At 45.1% G+C, this 25,328-nt stretch overlaps 1 protein-coding gene across 3 annotated transcripts in view; it reads left to right on the top strand.

Moving 5' to 3' along the window:
- THSD4 (thrombospondin type 1 domain containing 4) overlaps positions 1 to 25,328 on the top strand; it is a 121,258-nt gene that overhangs the window by 23,619 nt on the left and 72,311 nt on the right. The window contains exon 1 of one of the 3 annotated variants that reach the window (XM_044438994.1): positions 2,914 to 2,989. The exons of the other annotated variants lie outside the window; for them this stretch is intronic. Within the exon in view, the coding sequence (XP_044294929.1) occupies positions 2,975 to 2,989 (15 nt within the window). The 5' untranslated portion in view covers positions 2,914 to 2,974. Of the gene's footprint in view, positions 1 to 2,913; positions 2,990 to 25,328 lie in introns of those variants that run through there. 3 annotated transcript variants of the gene reach the window in all.

The following is a 25,328-nucleotide window of genomic DNA, read 5'->3' as shown; positions in this document are numbered from 1 at the left end:
ATATTTTTTTCTAAAAGAGAAAGAAGCAAAACTAGCAAAAAAGCTTTTTTTCTGCAGAGAGGAGGATGGGTATAATTGTAGTCTGTGTGCATACCTGTGACAGTTCCCATCCCCCACTGCAATAGGCCACCGTGAAAATGTCAGTGTCGAAAAGAGGAGAGGATTTGGACCTTTTTCTCTCCAAAACAAGGCTTTGGGAAAAACCTTAATGGCCCCAGAGTCTTCCTGAGAGTCTAACATTTCCTTCCAGTGAACAGTGTCCCCCTCTCTCTTTGCCCCACATCTTCCACGAGCGAATTTTCTTTTGTTTTTTAACCGAGCCACTGTTCGCTCCGGTGGTGTGCGGGGTTCAGCCGTTGATGCACCAGGAACTCCCCTTGGCAAGCGCTTCTCTTGGCTCAGCCCGTTCGGGAAGGTCCCTTGATCCTCTTGGGGGAGATGTGGAAAGCCCCAGGAGGCTGCAAGGCCTGGGGGGAGATGAACCCCGCTAACGCTGCTGTTTGCAGAATGACAGAACTGGACTGTCCTGTGCCGTCCACCGCGTCGTTTCTCTCTCTCCTCTCCAGCTCTCAAGCCCTGCAGACCAGTGTGATGGACTGGGAAAAGGCACCCACACTTTTTGTGATTGTGAGCAACAACAGGGACCCCGTGAGCCACCCCCCTGTCCCCAAGACTTGCCAGCTTCCTATGGGATTTGCTGCCATCCTTCACTTAACTGGGAGAGGAGTTAGGAAAGGGGCCAAGGGAAAGGGTGCTTTTGGAAGCTGCCACCAATTCTTAAGCGAGGGGACTTAGCCACAGTGGATACCGTACCCTTCCTTTGTTCCTTCTCTTTCTTGGATCGCCAACAATAGAACGAGAGGCCTTGGAAATTTAGCAGGCACTGCAAGCCGATCGCAGTGTTTCATGGCCAGCCACCTTGCAGCATCTTGGCCTGCCCCTCAATGCACAGTCCTGCTAAATCACCAGATGATTCATTAAAGTTGCCTTTGATGCTTCTCCTCGGAAACTCCCTTCCCTGAACACTGATGAGAAATTAGGGATCAGAAAGTTTGCGTTCCTTCAGTTTGCATTTCAATAGACGCTTATCTGATTTTGCACTTCCAGGTCAATATCCAAACTAAAGCCCAGTTAGCTTCTGAGAGGTGCGTTTTCTGAGTTTTGCAGTGACCTGCTCTGAGAGAAGCAGGCATGCAGGCATGTGCGTAGCATGGGAAAAAATGCCGACGGGAATCCTATTAGGAAAATGACTTGCCAAAAATGTGTATAGGCAAATGCATGCTTTGTGCAGAAAAATACTTCGGGATTTTCAAGCACACTTACAGTGTGCTTGCGATTAGAAAAATAAGAACTATTTGTTGGCTTGTTTGTTTGGGATTCTTGTATGCCACCCCATTCGCGTAAGCCTTCCCCACAGAAAAAGCCAAATAGCCACTCCTGTCCATCACCTGAAAACGTACTGGCGAATTTGGACTGTTTGCTCCCGAAGTAAAGGCAAGGAGGTATTATAAAGCTTAAGAGGATTCCTTCTACAAATCATCTCCTCTCCTGTCCCACGCAATATTTAACTAAGACAAATCAAACCTGCTCTGTTATATCTTAAGTGCAGGATGTACAAAGGAACATTTACTATCCAGTAGGCATGTATTATCCAATTGTGCCTTTGTTTCTTCTCAGCTGCAGAAGTTTTGTGAAAGAAATATTCCAAAGGCCAGCAATTTTGGTGATTACTGGCAACCGGAGCAGTGCAGGGAGAGCCAGAGCGGCTTAGTGGTGAACACAGGTCTGGGACTCAGGTGATCCGGGTTCTAGCCCTGCTCGGCCATGGAGCCAACTGGGTGACTTGGGCCACACAGAGACTCTCAGCTCAGCCTACCTCACAGGGTTGTTGTGAGGATAAGAATGAGAGCAAATAGTCTTGAGTTCCTTGGAAGAAAAACAGGTGGGAAAGAAATATAATAAATAAATAAATAAATAATAAAAGCACAAGGTCAAATACTAGATAAGGATTATCTTTGATTAATAGGGACAATTTGAAAATATATCTATTTCCACTTCTTCTGATTGCAGCATAGTCCCCGATTTAGATATGTAGCTGATAGCTCTTTGTCGCAGGATTCTGGCAGTCCCCTGAAGATTAGTCGTGCTACCATAAACTAGTCTGCCTGGGAAATGTAAAGCCAGGTTTGTTGTATCCAGATGTTTGGTCAGATGGCACCATGTTTCGACACCTCAGGAGTAAGAACCACCAGTCCAAAAGCTGCCCGAAGCCATGCACTTGACCCAGAACGATTAAATTTCCGCAGATGTAAAACATCTTCCATTTCCCCCGCTTCCCCCAGGATAAGGTTAGGGCACTCTCACAAAAGCAGCAGCCCAAGACACCTATTTTCCCATGCCACTCATGGATTTATTTCTCTGACTGCTTTTTTAAAAATAGCCTCCAGCTATTTTTATTGGAAGGGGGGCGGAATATCCCAGCCATGTCCAGGGAAATTTTTAGCCATCGTGCTATAAATCTAAAACTCAGTTGTGGTTGCTCGTTTTGTCCCACTCGCTGCTGGAGAGAGAGAGAACTTAATGTGTTGCGTTTGGCCGTGCCAAGTTATTACAGGCCCATGGCAGAGTGGAGCAGAGGAAATGACTCAGGGGTTTTATCCTCCTCTCTCCACTTGCATGCATCAGTGTGGGTAGATCTTGGACCCTTGGTTGCTTTTACATGAGTTATTTATTAAGTGGTTATGAAATGCAAGGGCAAGAGGCCATGGCGATTCCAGCAGAGGAAAGCATTAGATCTGGCAGGCAACCATGACCGAATGGGATGGATCCAAGCAGTAGAGGCGTTGGGTCTTCTGCTCTGGCTCTGGGTTTTTGTACGCTCTCCTCAGAGACTCTACCTGCCCTCCGCCATTATCACCAGCTGCTGTTACTCTTCTTCCTCTGTCCTCCATGGCTGCCACCCCTTGCTCGCTCGATGGGGAAAGAGATGGTAAGCAAGGGTATCTCCTCTTTTTTCTTACCGTGATGGTGTGAGACCAGGTGGGAGGCAGGTGAGAAAGCAGGTTCCAATGTTGAGGAGAACAGCTTGGGGGGGGGTGTCCAACCAGTGGACACCCGCTTGGTGTGGGCCCTCAGCCAGTGCTCAACCATCCCTTGACACCAGCCCAGTTCCACTCCAGTCATGCTTTCAGTGGCCACCAGTTCTGCACAAAGACATCTCCAGAAGAGCCTCTTCCAAACATTTGTTCAAGTCCTTCGGAGTATTAATTGCAGGCTTCCTCAAAGACATTCAAGACCTGTGTACTTGTCTCCTCCAGTCCACTTTATCTTCCTAAGAACCCTGTGAGGTAAGCTGGCCCAGCCCAAGGCAATCTAGTGAGATTCCAGATTGTCCAAGTTAGAATATGAACCCAATTTTCTGCCTCTGTAAGCACTACCTTGGCCCCGCTGGCTTTATGTGAAACTTCCCCTCTTATTTCTGTAGATGCTTCCACGTCACTGAAGAGTGTCCTGTTATGTAACTAAAGTTTAGTTTCAGCTCTAAACAAAGAGAAAATTAGCAACTACAAACTCCTTGCTTTATCTGGGAGACCAGTCTGTAGGAGTAAACATGATCTATACCTTAATAACGTAAGAATATTAATGGGTTCTTTATTTTAATGCAAAATACTATGCTGTTTCCCAGGGATGTTATGCCATTCCAGGTCTTTTATCCAGCAAGCTCTTCCCAAATGTTAAGCTCAATTTATTTTGTCCTGGTTTTGAAACAACTATCTTCCTGTTGGACCTAAGTGAACCGTGTTTCTACCTTTTCTGCGTACATTTATACCCTGCCTTATTTGGTGGTGCAAGGAACCCAAGCTGGCTAAAATTGCTTTGCCTCTTGATTTTATCCTCTCAATAATCTGGAGAGGTAGGTTGGGGCGAGAGTCAGTGACAAGCCAACTCACCCAGTGAGCTTCTTGGAGGAGTGAGAAGTAGAACCTGGATCTCTCAAGTCCAACACTCCACGCCACAATGCCTAGAATAATAAAAACAGAAGTATTGCACACCTGTCTGTCTGAGCCATGTAGCCCAAGACCATGCAACCTAGACATCAGAACTTGGCCTGTACACTAAGGAGACCTTAATTAAATGCATCCTTTCATATGTCCCGGTGGTAAAAAACTTGCTGTAATATCTACTAATAGCAATATTCTCAATAAATACAGCATTGCAGTCTGGTTTGAACCAAGGGGATTTTAGAGAGAGATTTACATGCCTGTCCTTAGGTGTGGTGTGGACTTGTCCCTTCCCCGTGGCATTAAGGGGTATTCCTTCATTCAGACAGCATGGGCACGGCGTGTCCAATTCTGAACATGGGGTAAATTTGATAAAGGCTTTGCTGCATCAAATTAAGGGCTATTCAGACCTGAGCAAAGCTGAATCTTATAGCTCATTACAGGCCTTTCCCGGCACAGTTGTTCTGGCAGAATTCTCCATAATCCACCAATAGGTTGACTGTCCATCAATCGCATTGTCAGCGTTTCCTGTGATCTCATGCTTTCTGGCTTTCACCTTTTGTCCTTTCCACTTATTCCAAGCTCCCCGGTCTTGCTCTTTACAGCTTATGTTTGACTCATGGAAATGTCATCATCTTTCAGGTAATGTCTCATGGAAGCTTTGGCTGGGAAAAGGGTGAGTTAGTCAGTGAGTTAGTATTTGATTTGGAGGCCAGTGTTAGCTCGGGCTGCTATGAATGCATTCTGTTGGGGCGTCCATGGACACAATTTCCCGGAAAATCGTGGTTTTACTCATGATAGGAAGATGGATGGGCCTTGCTTGATTATGAGCCTTTAAGCAGTTACATTCTGCACTAGGAACAAAATATTGTTGGTTGGCAAGGTAGTTTTCCAAGGTGCCAGGCTAAATGCCAGAAAATCTGGATCATTCATTTTCTGAGTGGCATTTGAATTCACATTAGAGGGACAGAAATGTGTCTGTCAGAGAAAGCTGCTGCAGGTCGTGAAATGAGAGAACATGAAGAGTGAGAATTTTCAATGAATTGTTCCCAAATCTGTTCACCTCGTTTGCTAATTGGGATCTCCGATGGAATAGAAGGTGCAGCGGATTTTCGTCCTCCACTGGATTGCATTGTGCGGGCTGTGTGGGCCACGGCGACGGCGGGGTGCGGGGCAGAGCCCCGCTCCTGGCCCGAGTTGGAGGAACTTCAGGTGAGCTGTCTCTGGTGCTGAACTCTACTCCCCAAACTGGTGCAACACAGTGAGTAGCCCCTTTAAAGTCCCAGACGAGGCCCAGAGTGGGTCCACCACCCCACTGACTCTTGGACTTCCATGTGTGCAGGCCTCAGTGGGGTTTAAGGTCCTGCCTAGTATGCTTCAGGCTTGCATCCTAATCCAAATGGGAGCACCTGCACCCCCTACGAGCCATCCAGCCCTCTCTCCCTGCCCCAAAATATTGCTGCAAGAACTGTGGTTCATGTGGAAATGAAGTTTTCTACTGGCCACTGGATCTGCCCCACATGCCCATGGTCTGCCATCACCAGCCTGGCTGGCTACCCAACTGGCCTCTTACTCTCAAGGAGGCCTTGACTGTGGCTCTGGTAGAATTTCCCCATCTGATAGCATGCAAGGGGGCATCCTCAGCAGTGGTCCCAACCCTCTGGATCGCTCTCCCATGCATGATTTGAGAGGCGGTTGCCATGGCAACCTCTGGCCACCTCACGCAGATGTGTCTCATCGTCCCCCCGGCTGCTTGTTCTGTCATCGTCTTTGATGCAATGATTTGTTTTAGGTAGTGTTTTATATTATGCTACTTCGTGTGATTTACTTTATGGTGTATTTAATCAGAAAGGACTTATTCCAGATCAAGTTTAAAAGGAGAGGGAATGGGGAGAGTAACCAGGAATTCGTGCCTAGCTCAGATTTTAATCTGAACTGGAGGAGAATTTGCTCTTAATGCTTCCTTCAAAGAAGGTGGCATCTGGATGAGAAACTGAGAAATTTTACTCTCTGGACCAGTGGAGAGTTGGTTTTCTGCACCCAGAAGTGTTGGTGGGCTGCTGGCGTATCTTTGGCATCATTTCTCAGGCTGGTTGTGGGCTTTAGTGAGGAATGATTTATGCTCATGATTAAGTGGACAAACAAATTTTCCCCTCCTATTGAAGCTTCAGCCAGTCTCCTCCACTCAGTGTTGTGTGTTTCCACTCACTTGGGTCCCAGATTCAGCTTGATTTATTACATTTATACAGCTGCACATCATCAGAGATTGTGTTACTTAAAAAAACAACTATGCAAACATGCTTTAATCAATGGAAGCAGAACGTGTCCCCTTCGAAGAAGTGTACCATTGTTGTGTATATGCAGAGAAATTTGCACACGAAGACAAGAAGGGAAGATCCCAAGCTGATATGGGCACAAGGCAGAATGAGTTTTGAAATGGGGTTTAGAGAGCATGGTGGAACTTGAGTTTGGTGTACACACATCCCTTATCTATGGGTGAAGACAGAAAGCTTGGTCGCCTTGGGCAAAATTGCTTGGGTAGGCCCTTTTCTCGGGAGTTGGAAATTCAGAATCCAGGAATTCTCACCAGGAGAAATCAGGGCTTGTTTTCCTAGGAAACCCTTCCAGTGTTCCCCAGCCATCTTGTAAACCTGAAAAGGACACAAACAGCTCTTGTGGAGAGTTAATAGTTGAGAATAGATGTATTTGGGGGAGGGGGGAAGAGAAGAAGGGGCTCTGCCCCCTACCTCTGATGTGACTTATTCTAGGAGCATCATTTCCTGGGCTAAGAGAAATGTTCCCTTTCTCACAGTCCCCCAACACATGACATTGCGTGGATGTATTTACTCCTCAAATTTCTCTGCCATGACAAGATTAGGCATCTGTCCTTTCAAACATCGTGGTGCTTGAAAGTGGTTCTTGGGGTTTCTTTTGTTCATTGCTTGAAAGGAGGCCAAATGTTTCCTCTTCAGAAAGAAGAATACTTGAATCAACATTTATGTAAATCATGTTGGGGCTAGTTTGTATTGAGAGCAAGATTTTCTTCCTATGCTTCATTGTGTGAGGGCAAAGTACAGTTGGGGTGCTGGAAACATACTGCAAGTGCTCAATTCATTTCTCCAGACGTGTTGCAAACACTCGGCAGTGGAAACCACACACCTCAAATGTCAAGAATGGCTTGCCCATGATGTGATGACCTTTGATGCGGATAGCAATGCCTTCTGCAAATTCGTTGTATTTTCATAGCAATTAACAGGGGAAGCAAATCTTGCCTCCTGTTGGTGTGTGCAGCTTTTCTGGGTCAGGGGAGAAAGATGGGGGCTTCCAGATCTCACTGAACTCCAACCCCCATCAGCCCCGGCCAGCATAGCCAATAGGAAGGATGAGAGTTGTAGCACAACTTCCAGAGAGCTGTTCATTCATTAATAGGTGTAGATCTTCCTTCCGTCCTTCCTTCCTTCTTTCCAATGTAATTCTCTCATATAATGCTAGGTCCGGGGCCATCCATTAATTTGGTCATCAATCCATTCATTCATTCATTCCCATATATAGATTCAGGATAGGAAACAAAACACCAGAGAAAAGCCAACAATGATGCATAATGTGTGTGGCAGAACATATTGCCACAAGATGTAGACGTGACTGCTGACGGAGATGGCTAAAAAGAGGGATTAGGCAAATGCACAGACAGAAGAACAAGTGCTTTGTTGTGAGTTGTTAGCCATGGTGGCCGAATGGAAAATCCCTGTTGCGAGCCAAGCCACTTTCTGGAGAATTAGGGGAGATGAGTGGTACTTCCTGTCCTGCCTGTGGACCTCTTGGAGGCATCTATTAATTTATTAATTTAAAACTTTTCCACCCCATCCACCACTTTGACGTCTCGAGATGGCTTGCAACAAAGAACAATACAATAGCAAAACAACACAGCATCCAGCAATGAAGAGAAAGACCCCAGTTGAAACAAACTAAGTATTAAAATAGCGGGAAAATAAAAAGGGTTTGCTTGATGCCGAAAAGAATATGATTGGCACTGGGCAAACCTCTTTGGGGAGCATCTTCCGTAGTTGGGGTGCCACCACAGAGAAGACTTTTCTCTGAGTAGTCACCCTCCTAATCTCCTTCAAGGGGGGCTCCTGGAGCAGGGCATCCACCTCTGATCCCAAGGGGTGCGAGGGCACATAGGGGACCCAAGCCGTTTCGGGCTTTGTAGGTCATCACCAGCACCTTAATTTGGGCCCGGATTCAATTGGCATCCAGTGTAATTGATGGACGACCAGTGTTTGCTCCCTCCCCGTCCCCGTCCCTGTGTGTGTTTTGCATGAAAACCTATGTGTATTTCTGTATGTATTTTCCCAAATGTCCCCATCACGTGGCCACATCTTTCAAATGTATACATCCTTATCCCACTGATTAAAGGGTATTGGTGCCCAGTTTCTCTTGCCAATTTTTGAAGTGCACACATGCTCCTGAGCGCATTTTTTGCCCCAGAAATCACATCGCAAATCCAAAAACGTTGGCACTTTGACTGCAGTTTGTGATTTAGTCCTGCAGGTGTGACCTGGGTAAATTTGTGTAAAAACGAAGCAGACTGTTTCTTGTATTCCCCTGTGCGATATACATTGTGCCCCTTTGGCGGTATACTTTTCTGGATGTCTCTCCTTGTGGAGTTTGTTAGGCTGTGTGTGTATGCACACCCAGGGCTGTGTCCTGTAAATGGCTTTGAGCCTAGGAGAGAGTAAAAAGAAAAAGACGAGGGAATCGTAAGATGGAGAGCAGCTTCTCCATGCTTTACGTACCCCAAAAAGAAGCACCCAAAGCACCCCTGTTGTCTTAGTATGAAGCTCTCCAGCTTTTGGAAAACTTATTAGCCCACTGAAGAGGACAAGATCAAGGGAAGGCCAAGACTGCGTTGCAGACGTATGACAATCACCGTTAATGCTAGCATGAAGCACTGCCCATGTTTACTGTAAACAGGAATCTAACTGCAAGACAAATCAAAAGATTAGAGGCAAACTGTTGCTCTGGGATCACAGCTACTTCAAGCTGCTTCCATTCATGGACATAATCCAGGACAATTTTGAATGTCTTGCTTCGGCTTCCAGGACTGAGCTCAGATTTCAGCACACAAATAATAAAAGGTCATCTCCCAAGTCTTTGTGAATAACAGATGTACAACCCAATCCTAGAATCTTAGAATCATAGAATAGTGGAGTTGGAAGGGGCCATGAAGGCCATCAAATGCAACCCCCTGCAGTTGCAGGACAGCAAGTCACACCATCCCACTCAGGTGGCTGTCCAGCTTCTTCTTGAATGCCTCCAGTGTTGCATGAACACAGCTGTGCCAAGGCCTCTAAAACTGGGTGGGTGGATTTGGTCCATTTCCCCCATAGGAGCTTCTGGATAGGAGCTGTTGGGTCAGCAGTGGTACAGCTCAAGGGGTCATCTTGAGGGTAAGTGGAAGCTCCACCTGATTCCGCTTCTCAGCTCGGCTCTGATCCTGGCAGGTCCTTGTAGGCACTTCTCTATCATCAATGGACAGACACATGTCTAGCTGTGCATTGGGCTGGCGGCTCCAAAGCTCCAGTCTGGCATGTCATCTTTGTTTCCGTGGTTGAGTGAGATGAGATTGGAGACCTTGGAGTAACTTGGACAATTGGCTAAACATGAGCCTCAGTGCAATGCAGCTGCCAAAAGGGCAAATGCTCTCTTGGGATGCACTAACAGAAGTATTACTTCCAAATCACAAGAAGTAGTAATTCTTCTATACTCCTCACTAGTCAGACATCACCTGGAATACTATGTCCAGTACTGGGCACCAAGATTTAAGAAAGATGTGGAAAAATTAGAAAGGGTCCAGAGGAAAATGATCCAGGGTTTGGAAACACTGCCCTGTGAGGAGAGACTGAGAGAACTGGGCATGTTCAGCCTTGAGAAGAGAAGACTGAGGGGGGACAGGGTATCCCTCTAGAAGTACCTCAAAGCTGTCACAAAGAGGAAGGTCAAGATCTCTTCTTGCTGATGCCAGAGTGTAGGACATGGAATAACCAAGTCAAGCTGGGACAACCAGATTCAGGCTGGACATCAGGAAAAGCTTCCTCACTGCCAGAGCAATGCAACAGTGGACCCAGCTGCCTGGAGAGGTGGGGGGCTCTCCCACATTAGAGACATTCAAGAAGAAACTGGGCAGCCATCTGAGTGGGATGGTGTGACTTGGTGTCCTGCAACAGCAGGGGGTTGAACACGATGGCCTTCACGTCCTTTCCAACTCTACTATTCTATGATTCTGTGAGATCCAGCCAGGAAGTGAGGTGAATGACATGGAGACCTCCCACCCTGTTGCTTCCATGTCTGGATAGGAAGGCTCCCCAGCTTCGTGGGAGTGTGAGAATCTGCTTCTCTTTTTGCTCATCTCCCAAGTTGACCCCAGCTTCTAGGTGTGGCTGCTGAGAGCCCAACCTTCTCTCTTCTGTTGCCTCATCCCTCCATTGCTTACACTATCTAGTCCTTTGGATGAGCAAATCCCCCCAATTCTATGCATTATTGCTCCATTTATTGATTTATTTCTCAATTTATATCCTGCCTTTTTCCTGCAAAGGGCTCAAGGCAGCTTACATCTCCTCCTCCATCTTATCCCCACAATAACAACCCTGTGAGGTAGGCTGGGCTGAGAGTCTGTGAGTGGCCCTAAGTCACCCAGTTGGCTCCATGGCTGAGCAGGGACTTGAACCCAGATCACCTGAGTCCCAGTCCCATGCTCTTAACCACGACACCACACTGGCTCTCCATAGAACTCCTCTGTCCATTTATTTAGGAACTTCTTAGTCCTGCTCAATTTAATTTCTAGTATTAATTCCAGAACTGGTTGAAATTGCTGTAGCTTTCGCTAACTTCAGCCAATATTCTTCAGCTCATAATTCTGCATGATACTGTTACACATATGTGCAATGCTAAGGAGCTTTTAATTCTCCAGATCTTGATGTGATAGACTGCCCTTGATTTAAGGGCTGTTTCAGAAACCCTGCTCCATGTCCGGTCATTACTAAAGGTATGACCAATGCTCACCAGAGACAGGGCCCTTTCAGTGTTGGCACCAACACTTTGGAATGACATCGTGTTGGGTTCATTTATTGCTTTAACATGCAGATTTGTTGTTAGCCAGTTTGAACATGCTGGACTAGAGAAGTGGGCAAGATGTTCATTCAAAGCAATCAGTCCGAACATGGACTGCATTTGCTTTTCATGTGCACAATTGCAAATTGTACATGAATGTGTATGATGAAGTGTGTATGCAGCACTGGGGGTAGGTGCCATTTCATAGGAGTTGTATGGCTTATGTACAACCTCATATTTCATATGCTAGAGGGATGTGAGTGGGAAGAGGCCTGGGGGCTAGAGACCCACGGGAAGCCATCTGTATTTCTTTTCCGAATGTTTTCGTGTAACAGAAGCCTGGAAGTCTGTAGGCAGGGGGCAACGCAAATTAAAACTGATGTCACTTTAAAAATGCTAGACTGCCTTTGCTTCTCAAAAGGAGGGAGTCTTGAAATTGTAGTTGATAATACAGCTTTTTAGCTTCATTTAATTTTGACAAGCACATCTGTAATGCCCTGCAGTGGTTTCTTACGCAATAATCCATTAAGGCTCTGGAGATGCCATGCATCGTGGGTGGGATTCGTTTTAATGCCTAATCCCCCCCACCAACTTTGTAAAGGCTTTCCAAACAAGCAGATGCAGGTTCCGAGCTCCTTAATCCGCGTTGGTACTTTAAAATGCTCAATTTCTGGCCATTCTCTTGTATTTGTGTGTAGGATAGTGAATCGCTGCACGCGTGTGGGTGGATCCTGCTCTGGACAGTGACCCACACGGCCTTGTGCGTTGGCCTTGTGTCTCACATTTCTGACAGCCACATGCCAAGAAAGTGGGATTAAGTAACCGACATATTTGGTGTTTGCCATCACTGGCCAAAGAAACCAGATGTCAGGTTTCCAAACCTAAAAGAACCTTTTATTGTGCTCAGATTAAAAAGGGAACGCTTGTTTATATAGCTGGAGGCATCAGCAAACACAGGTGTCAACTGAAAAATGACCGTGAAGTGCAACCCCGGGGCGGGGCAGTGAAGTCTGCAAGGCAGTTTGCTTCTGGACTGGCCTGGCTAAAACTGGCCCTAACTTTTAATCTAGCGTTGATCTGCAGGAGAACCCAGGAGATCACGTTCTAGTAAAACATGCAGAAATTGGGGCGATGCCGAAGAGCTATAGAAGAATTTTACTGGCCCTCCTGCAAAGCTTATGGATTGCCTTGGAACTCATCAGAATGACGTGGACAAGTCACACTTTAATCGATATTGTGATGATGAAATTGATGCACAGGGGCAGTGCTGAAAGTATGGCCAATGCACTGTTTCTTGTTGCATCTATAAGACAAAAAGCCACCCGATGCTGCTTTCCATAATAAGGCAGAAACGGTGCCCAAATGACAGTGCCCTCTCTCTGCTTCAGTTTTGGTCACTGTTTAACTCAAAGCTCTTGCTGATAGTTGCTATCCCTTCCCATCACACGCATACCAAGCACCCCCAGTGCAGGAAGCATGAAGTAGCTCATTGCAAGGAGGCATCTAGGTGGAAGAATGAAGTCCCCCAATGCAGAAATAAATAAGAGAGGAACCAACACTGACTCTCCGTAACCAGAAGTGCCCGTTACAAATTCAAAAATACTCTTCTCAAAGCGTCAGCAAAATTCTGCTTCCCCAAGCCAGGTTATGTTGCTGGTGAATTTGCAGAGGGCATCATACCCAGTTAGAGAGAGGCGGGGAGGGAGAGTGAGCATGTTAATTGTTAGTGGCAACTTAAAACCCATCAGATTTTTCATCATGATGAGAAATGGAGGCTTCAAGGAACCGAAGAGCATCCCAACCCTTTCTTTGAAGTTACTTTCTGATTTTACATGAAGTTAGTCTAAATATTTGCAGCCTGGAAAAGAGCAAAAGTCCTAACACTTCCAGCATCCATCTGTGGGATTGTCCTGGAAGAACAACAAGGCATTTCTCCAGTCTTAAACCTTCTCGGGGCTTTTTAATTATTATTCCTGTTACCTGACATCTGCTTTCCAAATGTGGGCCTGTCATTTTTCTTGTTCAATTTTCTTTCCTGCCTGGTTTGGAAAGAGCAGCCAACCATGGATGAGAGCAAGGGGAACTCAACACCTCCACATCTCGTCCTCTTTCCATAGCCTCCTCATACTTGAGAATAAAGACTATAACAAAATGTCAGTCTTTTAAGTTGCTGAAAATGTTTCTGAGCTAAGTTTGAACGATCCCCTTTTCGCATGTAGTTTAGCAATTAAACGTTCCTTTGCTGGGAAAGATGCTGGGTCCCAATTTGCCTTTAAATCAAATTTGCATAGTTGCATTAATCAGCCTTCCCCAAATTGCTGCTTTTTAGGCAGCTCCCATCATGCTGTGATGGACGGAAATGAAGGAGTTGTAGGCCAATACATCTGGAGGTAGCAGCTTGGGGAAACTTCACATCGGGGATAAAAAGGAGAGTGATGTGAAGGGGGAGTAAATGACTTAATGAAGCTTTTAAAAAAGCAGGGACATCCAGGATAGAAACATATGAACAGAGTGAGTCAGAAGGGGTCTCTGGGGCCATCTAGTCTGACCCCTGGCTCCACCTGGCTCCACACATGACATGCCTACCATGTGCAGGTCCAGCCTATCTTTGAACACCTTCATCCATGGGGCTTCTACCACCTCCCGTGGAAGCCCATTCCATACCCTCAGGGTCCTAACCATCAGGAAGTACTTTCTGGCATCCACCCTAAATCTTGGTTCCTTGAGCTTTGCTCCATTGGAACGCGTCCTATTTGCCACTGCAGGGGGGGGGGGGAATGCCATGACCCACCTCTTCAGGGAACCTCCTTTATGTCACTAACAAGTCCTCTCTGAGTCTTCTCCTCTCAAGGCTGAAAAGACCCAGCTTCCTCAGTCTCTCCTCATCTGGCTTTCCCTGCAAACTAGCCACCATCCTAGTGGCCCTTCGCTGCACTGATTCCAACCTAGAACAACCTAGATGTAGAGCAATCTATCAAAAAACAGGGATGAAGGAGTCTCACAGCTTCAAATCAAGATGGTGACTGATCATCTAAGTGAGTGGCCCCTACCCATTGTGGAGCTGTGGGCATACTTGGGAATTTGAAGAACTGGTATGGGCTCTATTGATTTATTTTTTTAAAGGCAAGCGAATCACCACTTTGTTATCTTTGGCACTTTGGATTTTAGGATCTTATTTTGCAAACATGTTTGTTTTGTGTGTATTGGACATTGCAATGTTGGTTTAATAAGACATTGTTTAATTTGGCTAATAGCTGGTGGTGGAAATACAGTACATGTTGCTTAAAACATATGTTTTAGCAATAGCCAGTAAGTTTTTTGTTTCAGGGAGGAGGTTATTATACAGATAAATGCTGTACCAGAACTGTCTTTAATAATCACTGATGTATATACACTTTAAAATTATCTACATCCCTTATGGGAATCAACAAATGGAAAGGAAAAAGAATTATCTGTGCCCTTCTGAAGGCTAAAGATTAATCTTACAAAACTGGAGGGATTAAACATTCATCTGCTATAATGCAATTAATAGATTGAACACCACCCAGTGATTTTGATATGTGAATGGGTAGCATATAAACACCAACTTTAAACGAATACTTGTTTCAGTTTGTTGTGAAATCTTACGTATAAGGTAGAAAGTCATACAAACGCATTTCATTTAAATCAATATATGTCCACTAAACCATTAAAAAGACACTTATTTTTGGATGCCCATGGGAACCATGTTAGAGACTCTCTCAGTGATTTCTGGTCTCAGAAATCCCCTCAACATTGTTAAGAATGGGATGGAACTTTAGAATATCCTTCTATTTGTGTCCTGAACCAAAGACATAGATTTGTATGAGTTTGTGAAGGATGCTGCAATCACTTCTTAGAATTCTAGAGGTGAGCTCTCATCACAGACTTTGAGAACATGCACAGTCTTATGACAAAAGATGTTCCGGTTTGCGTTTAGCCTTGGCAAGCACGAAGGCATTTCTCACCTGTTCACAATGATGAGTAACTTCAGTTAATATTCCACATCACAGAATTATGAACTCCAGCTATGAAGCTAATTAAAACCTGGATGGCTTACTTGAGAATCTGCTCTACAATCCCACACAAATCCAACAAGTACACAATGTCAAGCAAAGTAACAAGTTATTTATTGATTTTGTGGAGTGGGAAGGATGGAGCTTAAGATATACTTGTTAGGGATACTATAATACCTGATCTGATGACTGTGCTGGTACCTCACAGGTGGTTAGCACAGGTTTATTCAGATGAGTTTCCTGTGTTATTCTAATTTCCTGCCTTCTAAGGTGTGGCCTTGTTCTGGAAAACATCTAAAAAAACACTGGTTATTAAGATATTTACTTCTTGAATAATGCAGAGTGAACTCGTTTTTTAAAAAATGGATTGGCGGCTACTCTTCCAGCCATCAGTTGCAAAGGTGACACTATGCGAGGCAAATTTCTCAGCTTTATGGCATCTACTAACCTGCTAACAAAAATGTCAAACCCAACAGTAAAGTCCGATCATGCACCGGGACTGGATTTTTCTAACCTCTGATATTAGCACTTTTATAACTCCTGGGAGCAAGGGCCTCTCTAGATGACAGGATGAAAAATAAAGTAAAACCTATTTATTTTATTTTTAAAAGTACTTTTGAAAGCAATAAAATGTTTTCCCTCCATATACTTCTGACAGCCTGGTAAATTGCTGCCCCCCACCCATTTTTCCAATTTACGTTTTGTTGAAGGTTTATTTCTTTGCTGCATTGCATACAACACCCTTTTCCTTCAAGTGCCTCCACTGGTTTCCCTTCTTCTAACATATACAGCTCTTGACTATTTTGTCTACATTTTCTGAAAGTTGGAAATCCCCTGTTCATTTTTTTAAAACATAACATCATTCTTTTATGGAATTTTCCAGTAGAATGAACCCAGGCTAAACATAACCCAGAAAAACATTAAATTAAACTATCAATCACAAACATGTCTTCCTTTTAATGGGAATCGCTAGACTTGTCATTCTTCAGTACCCAGTCACTTCCCAAGGTCTCTAGAAGTTAAATCTCAAGAACGGGGAGTGAAGACATAGTATATGTACTTCATATAAATAGTTACACCTGATCTCAAGGTGCGACGCTCCCCAAAGTCCAGCTTGCCCCACCCTGAAACTGCTGAGATATATTTTAATTATTGGTGATTACCTATTTTTGAGCAAAGCACCAAGCAACTTTTAAATCAGTAAGACATGAATTGTTCATGGTAACAAAGTTCGCGCTCTTACACCCATCTGGGAATGTCGGAAAACATTTTTTCCCCAGTTTGGGAATCGTCTGAATGTGTCCATTCATACCCTGAACAGTTTTTTAAATTGTTTGTATATTCCCTAACTTACTGTGTTCAGACAAGCTATGAGGTTCCTTTAAAAATACACCCTTTGAAATATATTTGAAAAAGTTTTTCCACACTTTAATTAATGGGAGATATGTACACTTTTGGAAGATGCATCCAGAAGTATGCACTTTCCATGTTCAAACTGTGAACTTTTCCCATTCAAATGAATTGAAATGTATATGAGAAATGAAAATGGGAGGAAGCCCAACTGAGCTTTGAAGTGAAGCGTGGAGGATTTGGGTGTGTTCAAAAGCCCATGGTTGACCTCTGGCCATGATCACCAGCACTGCTATGGCCCAGGACTGGGGATGTCAGGAGTTGTCACTGAAAGCCATTGGGAGAGGTAGAGGTTGTCTATCCCGGCAGCAAAGGCACACACAACATTTTGTGCGTATCAGTGGTGGGAGAAGGATTCATCGAGTGATTTTCAGTAGAAAATGTAGGATGTTGCCAACGGGTCTCTGGTTTGGCTTGTACAAAGCTGAGCCCTCTTTTTAGCCATTGGCACAGCACCATCTTCATCGCTTAGATTTCTATACCCATCCACAGCCAAAGCTCTCCAGGTAGGTACAGCAATAATCATAGACTCATACATTCAGGACACCCATCCAGGTTCTTAACAGGCCTGATCCTGCTTAGCTTCCAGGCAGGATCAGGTAGTTCAGGCTATGGGGAAGTGATTGTGTGTCCTCCCAGCAGAGGATACGACTTCCTGTCCATGCCCTGTTTGAAGGTGTGTGTAGTTCGTTGGGTATTTCTCAAATCATGTGGCAGGTGTGTGCTCCAGTGAGGAAGATGTTGCTGCACAGAATTAAGAATAATCATTGAATAACTAATCCTAAATAATTAAGAACACACCATAGGGGAAGAATCACGGAAATAGGTTTTGTTGTAGCAAGATGCACAGGGATCAATGGATCTGGTTAGTCCAGGCTAATGTAAGTCCCACTGGTTTCTATGTGTCTATTCCAAGCATGACTTTTAAAGTAAAAGCATTAAAATGGATGTTGTTCCTGTTGTGCATCATGTGGGATTCAACTCTGAGTCCAAAATGCAGCCCGTAATATGCCGCCAAAGACCATCTCATCCACATTGCCCTCTCAGACCCCTTTCTCTGGTGTTCACATGCAGGCGGACAATATTTTGTATTTGCGTCACTTTCTTTTCAAGGAACGCTCAGTGGCACGCAGTTGGGAGGACATATGGAGGGAGACTCCCGCTCGGGTAAGCCACTGGTGGAATTCCATCGGAACAATAAGGCTATCCAAATGCCTTCGAGGGGTTTTGCACATCTGTAATGAGCTTAAACAGAGCCTATTTTCAAGCGACGGACAACGCTGAAAAGAAATGGAGGCCAAGGGAACGTGGTGTGCCATGTAGTTATTTATCTGGAGTTTTCCTCTGAACCCGTTAGAGGAAGCCCCTCGCAATGGAGCCTCTTGTCCTGTCCTTAGACACACTTGAAATGCAACCGGATCTTTGCCTGCATCAATAACTCTCAAAAGTGCCAGCGCGATGCCATTGTATGTTTCTGGGGAGGAAAGAATTTTAAGCCAATGAAGATTTAGCCACCATTGTGTGGCTGTGAGGCATGCAAGCTCATCTGAAGCTCGTTGGGGGGCCACCTGCCTTTCAGGGTGACGGTAAGGAAGACGAGGGCAGGACTGGAAACATCAGGGAAGAATGGTCTCATGGTCTTAATGGCCAGCAATATTGGTGCATCTTTGGGAAAGGGACTCTCTAATGAGAAATGGCTTTTGTGTCGTCTTTGTCATCGATGCTGAAAGGGGATCAAGATCTTTTGAAAAGGAAAGCAATGGGCGCACTTGGGTTGTGATAGGCTTTCAAAGGCAAAATGCGTACCAGATTCTGCAACCATCCTTGATGGGTGACCCTCTGGGCCACCTCTGTCCCTCATTTCTGTTGAATAGGTGGCCAACTCAAAGGGGTGTCAAGTTATTCCAACGGAATTCTAAGTAAACGAAGCCTGAGAATGGGGGCGGGGGGAGGAGGCAAACCAAAAATCAGCTCAACCAGACGAAGGTGGGTTTTCTCTGGTCTCATCCTCATGTGTTAATTTCACCCAGGAAAAGTTCTCTTGTTTTTTTGGTGTACATCCACACGCGTGTGTGTCCTCAAAGGGCAAGCATCTGTGTGTAGCCACTTGCGTTTGTTGTCGCTGTTAAACAGAGGAGGGAAGGAGAATGCCATCGTTTTCTTGAACTGTTGTTATGCTTCGCTGTGAGAACGGAGTGGAGCAAGTTGCCATGAGCTGAAGCTTTCTCAAGAAAGGTTAATGCCCGTCACGTTTTATGGCCGAAATGTACCACACAGGGAAATGTGGGCCCATTTTGAAAGGGGCCTTCAGTGAACACTTGGTCTGCACTGCATGAAATGTGTTTCTGTGGGTTGGTTTGCCTTAGAAGAGACGTGCCATTCTTCCTGCACTCCCCCGGCCGTGAGTGATACAATATGCGAAGTGGTAATTCTGAGAGAGAGGACTGGAGGTCAGCGGGAGACTGGTGTGCGAAAGAATTCTCTTGAAAACCTAGATGTTTGTACTGAGCAGGCGGAGTGCCCGGTTGGCAACCCTGTCAAGTCCCAGTGCTTGGGTCTGAACAGATTTATGGCTCACTTCTCTGAACTCTTGTGATACGGCAGCCAAGGCTGCCATTTTAAGTTTCATCAGCTGTGCTGGGAGGAGGAAAGCTTCGCAGAAATGTGCAAAGATATGCTCTCAAATAAAATGCAGAGAGGCCGTATTTCTAGTTCTTTTAAAATACAAAACAAAAACCAGAGAGATGGGTGCTCCTAAAATTAGTAAGAGGATTGGGTGAGAATTTTTTTCCCAGTTTGTGTTTGCTATGATTTACTAATGTGTGAAAAGTTCTCTATTTTTGGAACAATGTACGCATGACCTTCCTTCCTTCCTTCCTTCCTTCCTTCCTTCCTTCCTCCCTCCCTCCCTCCCTCCCTCCCTCTCTTCCTTCCTCCCTTCCTCCCTTCCTTCCTTCCTCCCTCCCTTCCTTCCTCCCTTCCTCCCTTCCTCCCTCCCTCCCTCCCTCCCTCCCTCCCTCCCTCTCTTCCTTCCTTCCTCCCTCCCTTCCTTCCTCCTTCCCTCCCTTCCTTCCTCCCTTCCTTCCTCCCTTCCTCCCTCCCTTCCTCCCTTCCTCCCTTCCTCCCTTCCTTCCTTCCATGAACCTGCTACTGGTCCAAGGCAATGAACATCTTGCTTTGGTCCAGCTATGTTTTGCTGACTTCGGGGGTTCACCTCTTTTTCGGACAGGTGAACATGCTCTTCCCCATGTTAAGAAAAGTGATGCCTACTGAATTCTCTACCTTTTTACTAGAGAGGAAGTGCTGGAAAGAATATTTAATATTACCAACGATGGGATATGAGCACTGCAAAGAGCAAACACCAAGCAAGCCATTAGCGATATAGCGTTCTGCCTGTAACGATGGTTAGGAGCAGTGGAGGCTGCCTTGGATGGGGCCAGAGCCTTGGCCCATGCAGCCCAGTGTTGCTGGCCCTGACTGGCACGAGAAGCTCTCCATGGCATCCGACGGGGGTTTTTCCAACCCCACTGGGAGGTAGCGGGGAACAGCCTTCTGCAAGCAAAGCAGGGTCTCTGCCGTGGGGTCTTTTCCCTAGTCCACTGGCTTTTGAGATGGTTGACCTACCGTTGCGGATGCTCTCATTGGTGAGCCTTGAATGAGCCTCTGAGGATCCACACACATTCCCTGGAGCAGGCTGAATTAAGAATGTAAAAAATGCTTCCCATTCCAGATTTGGAAGGAATCGTGTTGCAATGTTTTTTCAGGTTAGCCGTAATTAGTGAAAGCTTAGACAATCTTCAGCATCAAATCACTCATTTCCCTTCGATTTTGACCTCCCAAAGCCCTTCCTTCAAAATATTATGTAAACCTGACACAGCACTCTATTTTGGTTTTTTTTTTTTAAGGCTAAACCATACTTAATTAAACACGCATCACAATCTGAAGTTCATTTGGAAGTTCAAGGCTCTCCGTTGGTGTGATTAATCCATTTGTTCACCACATGCTTGGCTCCTACTTGGAAACAAGGCACATTGTCTTTGAGAAGGAATGAGCCGAATATTTACGTAACCAGAGTGCAGCAACACTACTTAATGTATTCCACTGTGCTACCCATAGGAAGGGGCCCCTTACCCAGTCCACAGAACCACTGCCTCTGCCCTTGCGCACTGCCCAAGGCATCATCCCATTCTGCACCAGAAAGGAACCGTAGGTACGCCGTTGGTAGGGCGTGTGATGGTACGGGCATCTCTACCGGTCCTTTCACGCATTCTTGGCAATGGTGGCAGTTGCCCCTATTGTGTTGGAAACACAGACATCCATGCTTGGCATCATGCTCTGGGCATTGGACTGGGACTGGGGAGGGTCAGCTCTGAGTAGCACAGCCTGCCCTGTGCCCAGCTTCCTTGCTGCCTGCCCCTTCACGGGCATTGGTAAAAGAGTCAACCAGCTCCTGGACCATCTTGTCCCTCCTCTCAGAGGGCAGAATATCTTAAGCCTGCTCTGTGCATTTCCAATCCATTTTCTTATTTTGTGCACTATTCAGGTAAACATTATTCACTATTCATCTAAACACATTTGCTGCTCCATGTATTACGTCCGTGTGCCAAATGAGCCTGAATGTGGTATGTGATCTGCAGTGATGAGAGGGGTTTACTTGTAGCAGTGCGAAAGGGCTGTTCTTATTAGAGACGCGTGACTCCTCTGACTCAGTTGCCCTTCTTCGGTATTCCGGTGGAACAACAGAAGGAAGCAAAAAAGACAGAGATACATTTGGTTGTTGTTGTTGTTTTCAAGAGCTGAGGAGGAAAAGAACCTAAGCAACATTCCCCATTCATCCTGGTCATTCAGACCACCCCCAAAAACGGTATCTCCACCAAAAATGGGGGGAAGATTGGAATGAGTACATTGGTGGAAGAGTCCCTACAGTGCCCGTCCTTGGTTGGAGAGTAATTCCTTCTAGGATCAAAATGCCTATAGTTACCAAATGTGATTGGGAAGAGTGGGTTATCCTTTCAGATTCTAGCCCAGCTCCTGGATAATCACAATGTCTTAAGAAGAAAGGAAAAATAATGCAGTGTACACAGAGTGGTTCTGTTCTGTTTTGATTTGGTATTTAAGCGCGAAAGCATAGGATTGAGCTATGAATTCTGAATGCAATTTTATTATCACTTCCTGTTGCCTCCCACCCCTCCAGATGGCACATTCTGATATGTATGTGCACATTTAAAGACAGAAAAGTATATGTACATATACTTCAGACACACTTGAAGCTAAGCAGGGCATGGCTGAGGTGACTGCCTGGGAACCAACACATGGTAACCTTCAGTTTGATAGTACAAGAAAAGTTGGATATAACTAATGAATGGCTCAAAAGCTGATGTACGATAAAGTTAAGGGATCGTGCATATACTAATGGACCATACATGTTCCCTAGTTCTCCATTAGATCTGGAGCTCTTCTTTAATTTCCTGGACTAGAAATGTGCTTTTCCAAAGTTTGAGATATTCTACTGCCTGAAGTCCAGGAAGGCAAATCAATATATGATTGAAGAGAGGATTGAGGCCAAACTATGCGTAATCCACACTAAGTTGCAAGGGTAGGTACCCAATCCAATCTATGAGATTCCTTGTTGGAAGAATCCCTGTGCAACAGTAAGGGTTGTTTATTGTCCTGGCGTGAGACAACTAAGCAGTTGTCCTCTGTCCCATCCTTCTCCAACACAATGACCTCCAGATGTTTTGGACCATAAGTCCCATCCTCCATGTTTACTGGCCATGCTGCTTGGGGCAGAAGGAAATTGTAGTCAGAGCACTTTGTCTGTGCGAGGCGTGTTTAGGCTGATGTCTTCCACGTGGTTTGGACTTCAGGGTCTGAAGAAGGCAGAATTCACATATTTGATCCTTCTAGCTTAAGAGGCCAGGAGTCAAGCTCAGAGCCTTCTGCACTGAAGCAGGGGTTCTACCACTGATCTCTTGTCTACCCGCTATGTAGACTTTTGGCAGTTTTCAGTGCTGTTAAACAAGTTATGTAACCCAGCTCTAATGCAGTATATTTCCTCCATCCTTCTAAGCAAGCCTTTCCTTTAAAATCAGCAGTAATCAGCTTTCAAACTGTGAAGAAAGGTGTGTGTGTCTTACAGAATGACTATGAAGGTAAACCCAAAGGAAATAGTCATTTAGGCACATTTGTTTTGGTTTAAATGGTTTATGGTTTTCAGTGCAGGTAGAGAAATGAAGTAACTCCAAATCTCTTCACTTTTGGAGGCATAAAGCTGCCTTTATAGCTTTAGCCAGTTTTAATCAAGTTTACTACCTGGTCTATGATGCTTTCACCTCGTAAAGCTGACAGACTGAGGATATAATGGCGATGATGAGAAGATCCGGTGTTGGCACATCCATGGAGACAAATGGAAAATATTTAAAGGGATGAAACACAGATTCTTTCCGCAGGATATCTGATTGGAAACACTTGAAAAACAGCCTGGTATTATTGGGAAAGGGGGGGGGGAGAGAGAGAGAGAGAGCGCGCGCACAAACAAACTTGTGTCATTTTTGGATTTAGTTATTTGTGTGTTAGGAAATATTGCTGAGAAGAGTTAAAGGGCAACATGATGTGGATTTGGGGGACCTGAATTCCCACCCCACCCAACCATGCAGTCCACTTTGGTACAATCCATCATGGCATGGTCGAAGCTCCCTCAGGAAGTTCGTGGTTGGGTGGATTGGAATGGGAGTCAAGACCACAAAGTATATGTAACATCAGGCCTGCCAGACTTGTACCATGCCAAGTACGGTCCACCACACCAGGCATGTGTGTTTGGGTGGCCTGCAACACGTGTGAGTGGGGGAGCAAAGGTAGGCCAGACGAGCGAGTGGTTTTATTCTTGGCTTCCGACATTTTGGTTTGGCCTCCATATTTGGAACTGCACCTGAAAGCATGCCGTGGGAGCACCCGTATTTCCAATTTTTCCGAAGAAACACTTTTGCTTTCTGACCACTAGTTGGAAACAAGGTAAGTACATATTGCCACCAACCCCTTGCTTTTGCCCTCTCAAGCAAGCGGAGGGGGAGCTGAGAGAGCTCTGAAGGGAGCATGAAGGTTGCATCCATGCAACTGGAGGGCTGTTCTCTCAGCGAAGCTTCCAGTTGTGGTTCCTCACTGGGATCCAGTGCAAAACCCTTCAACCCCACATCCTGTCACTGTCTTAGGGTTCCTGGGGTCATCCATGCATCTTGTCTTACTAAACTGATATTTTGTTGGTGCTGGTATCCTTTTAAGTCACAATGCTGCAATTCCTACACAATGCATACACCCCCAGCAGTGACATATGAAAGATAAACTACTTCTCTGCATTTATCTCACAGGTGAACTTTTGAAAGTTCATTCCCCACGAATGTACAGCATCACACCAAATCACATCTGGGAGCCATCACCTTGCATGAATTGGTAGAAAATGTCTGTGACTTCTTTCCCACGCTATTTACTAGACAACTGTTAACATTTGAATTGCTGTAATGGAAACTTTGAGGAGTCCTCTTTTATTATTTCTTTTCAAGTTGTAACGGGAGAGGTTTTCACTGGCAAATGCCCAAGGATTGGGCCTTCTACTGTTTGGTAATTGTGGCCAGATATCTGAAAAGCACATCAGAGAGACACACTGGACACTTCTGAATCTGCTACACATGTTAAGTCCACCTGGTTTCTGGGGGTCTTAAAGGGGCAATATGAGAAAGGGGGGGGTGTTTTGACAGTAAAATTGACAGAAGGTGTAGAGGATGGAATTGTGAAATGGGTTCTCCAGGGAACTGTTAAGAGAAAGTCAACTGTCTGAAATGCTACCAGTAGAATTGTTGACACAAAGCTTATCTGTCTTGTTACCGAAAATCAAGTGGCAGATTAAACAAGTCTGATGCATTGGCATGAAGCCCAGAACTTTGGTAAGATGAAATCTTGAACAGCTGATCAGTAATATATAAGGGTGAATTATTGACACGTTGTACAAAAACTGGACAAGAGAAATATTTGACTTGCCTTTGTCCTAAAAACTGAACTCAAGGCCAAGAATGCTGCGTATGTTACATTCATCTTGTGCTTGTATCTTTTTTTTCTGATGAATCCCACATTAGGTGATGTGATGCATTAAGATAGAGTTGCATTGTATTCATAGATTCTCATGAACAGGTAGGATACACGAATCAGCAAAACCCCACGAATATGTTCCAGCCTATGTCCGTATCTGAGCTTTGTCTTCCCTCTTTGCATGAAATTTGTGCAAATTCCGTCCACATTTTTGAAAGCACACATTTTTCTCCCTTAGTACATCCATAAACACAGGTCCAACCTCCTTTCCACATCATCTCATCCAGCTTTTATGCCAATCGGGTATTCAGAAATGTGTTTCACTTACTGAGAAATTGTTGCTAGTAGCATAGATCGTTCTAGCTTCTACAGATTTCTTTTAGTCATTCCACTGAACAGAAGGCTTCACGTGTGACCCAAAAAGAACTAACTAGATGCAAAAGAGAGGCAATTCTGATTGCATAACCTGAAATCTGAAGGTTCACCCATCTTCATATAACCCATACGGATTTTTAATAGCTGCACCAGTGTCCAGATAATACAGAGGGTGGCTCCAAAGGACAGTGCCTTCTCTATGGTGGCACCCCACTGGTGCAATTCTTTCCTAGCAACAATTCTTTCCCAGATAAACTCTCCCATGGCCCCAGAGCCCAGTAGTGTCCTGGACATTTGTACAAGGCTGAGAAAATAGTGG

The sequence above is a fragment of the Varanus komodoensis genome, unplaced genomic scaffold (genome assembly GCF_004798865.1).
Source record: "Varanus komodoensis strain SLA01 unplaced genomic scaffold, ASM479886v1 scaffold33, whole genome shotgun sequence".
Lineage (NCBI taxonomy): Eukaryota > Metazoa > Chordata > Lepidosauria > Squamata > Varanidae > Varanus > Varanus komodoensis.
Note: the sequence above shows the minus strand (reverse complement) of the source record. Positions and strands in the feature narration are given on the sequence as shown.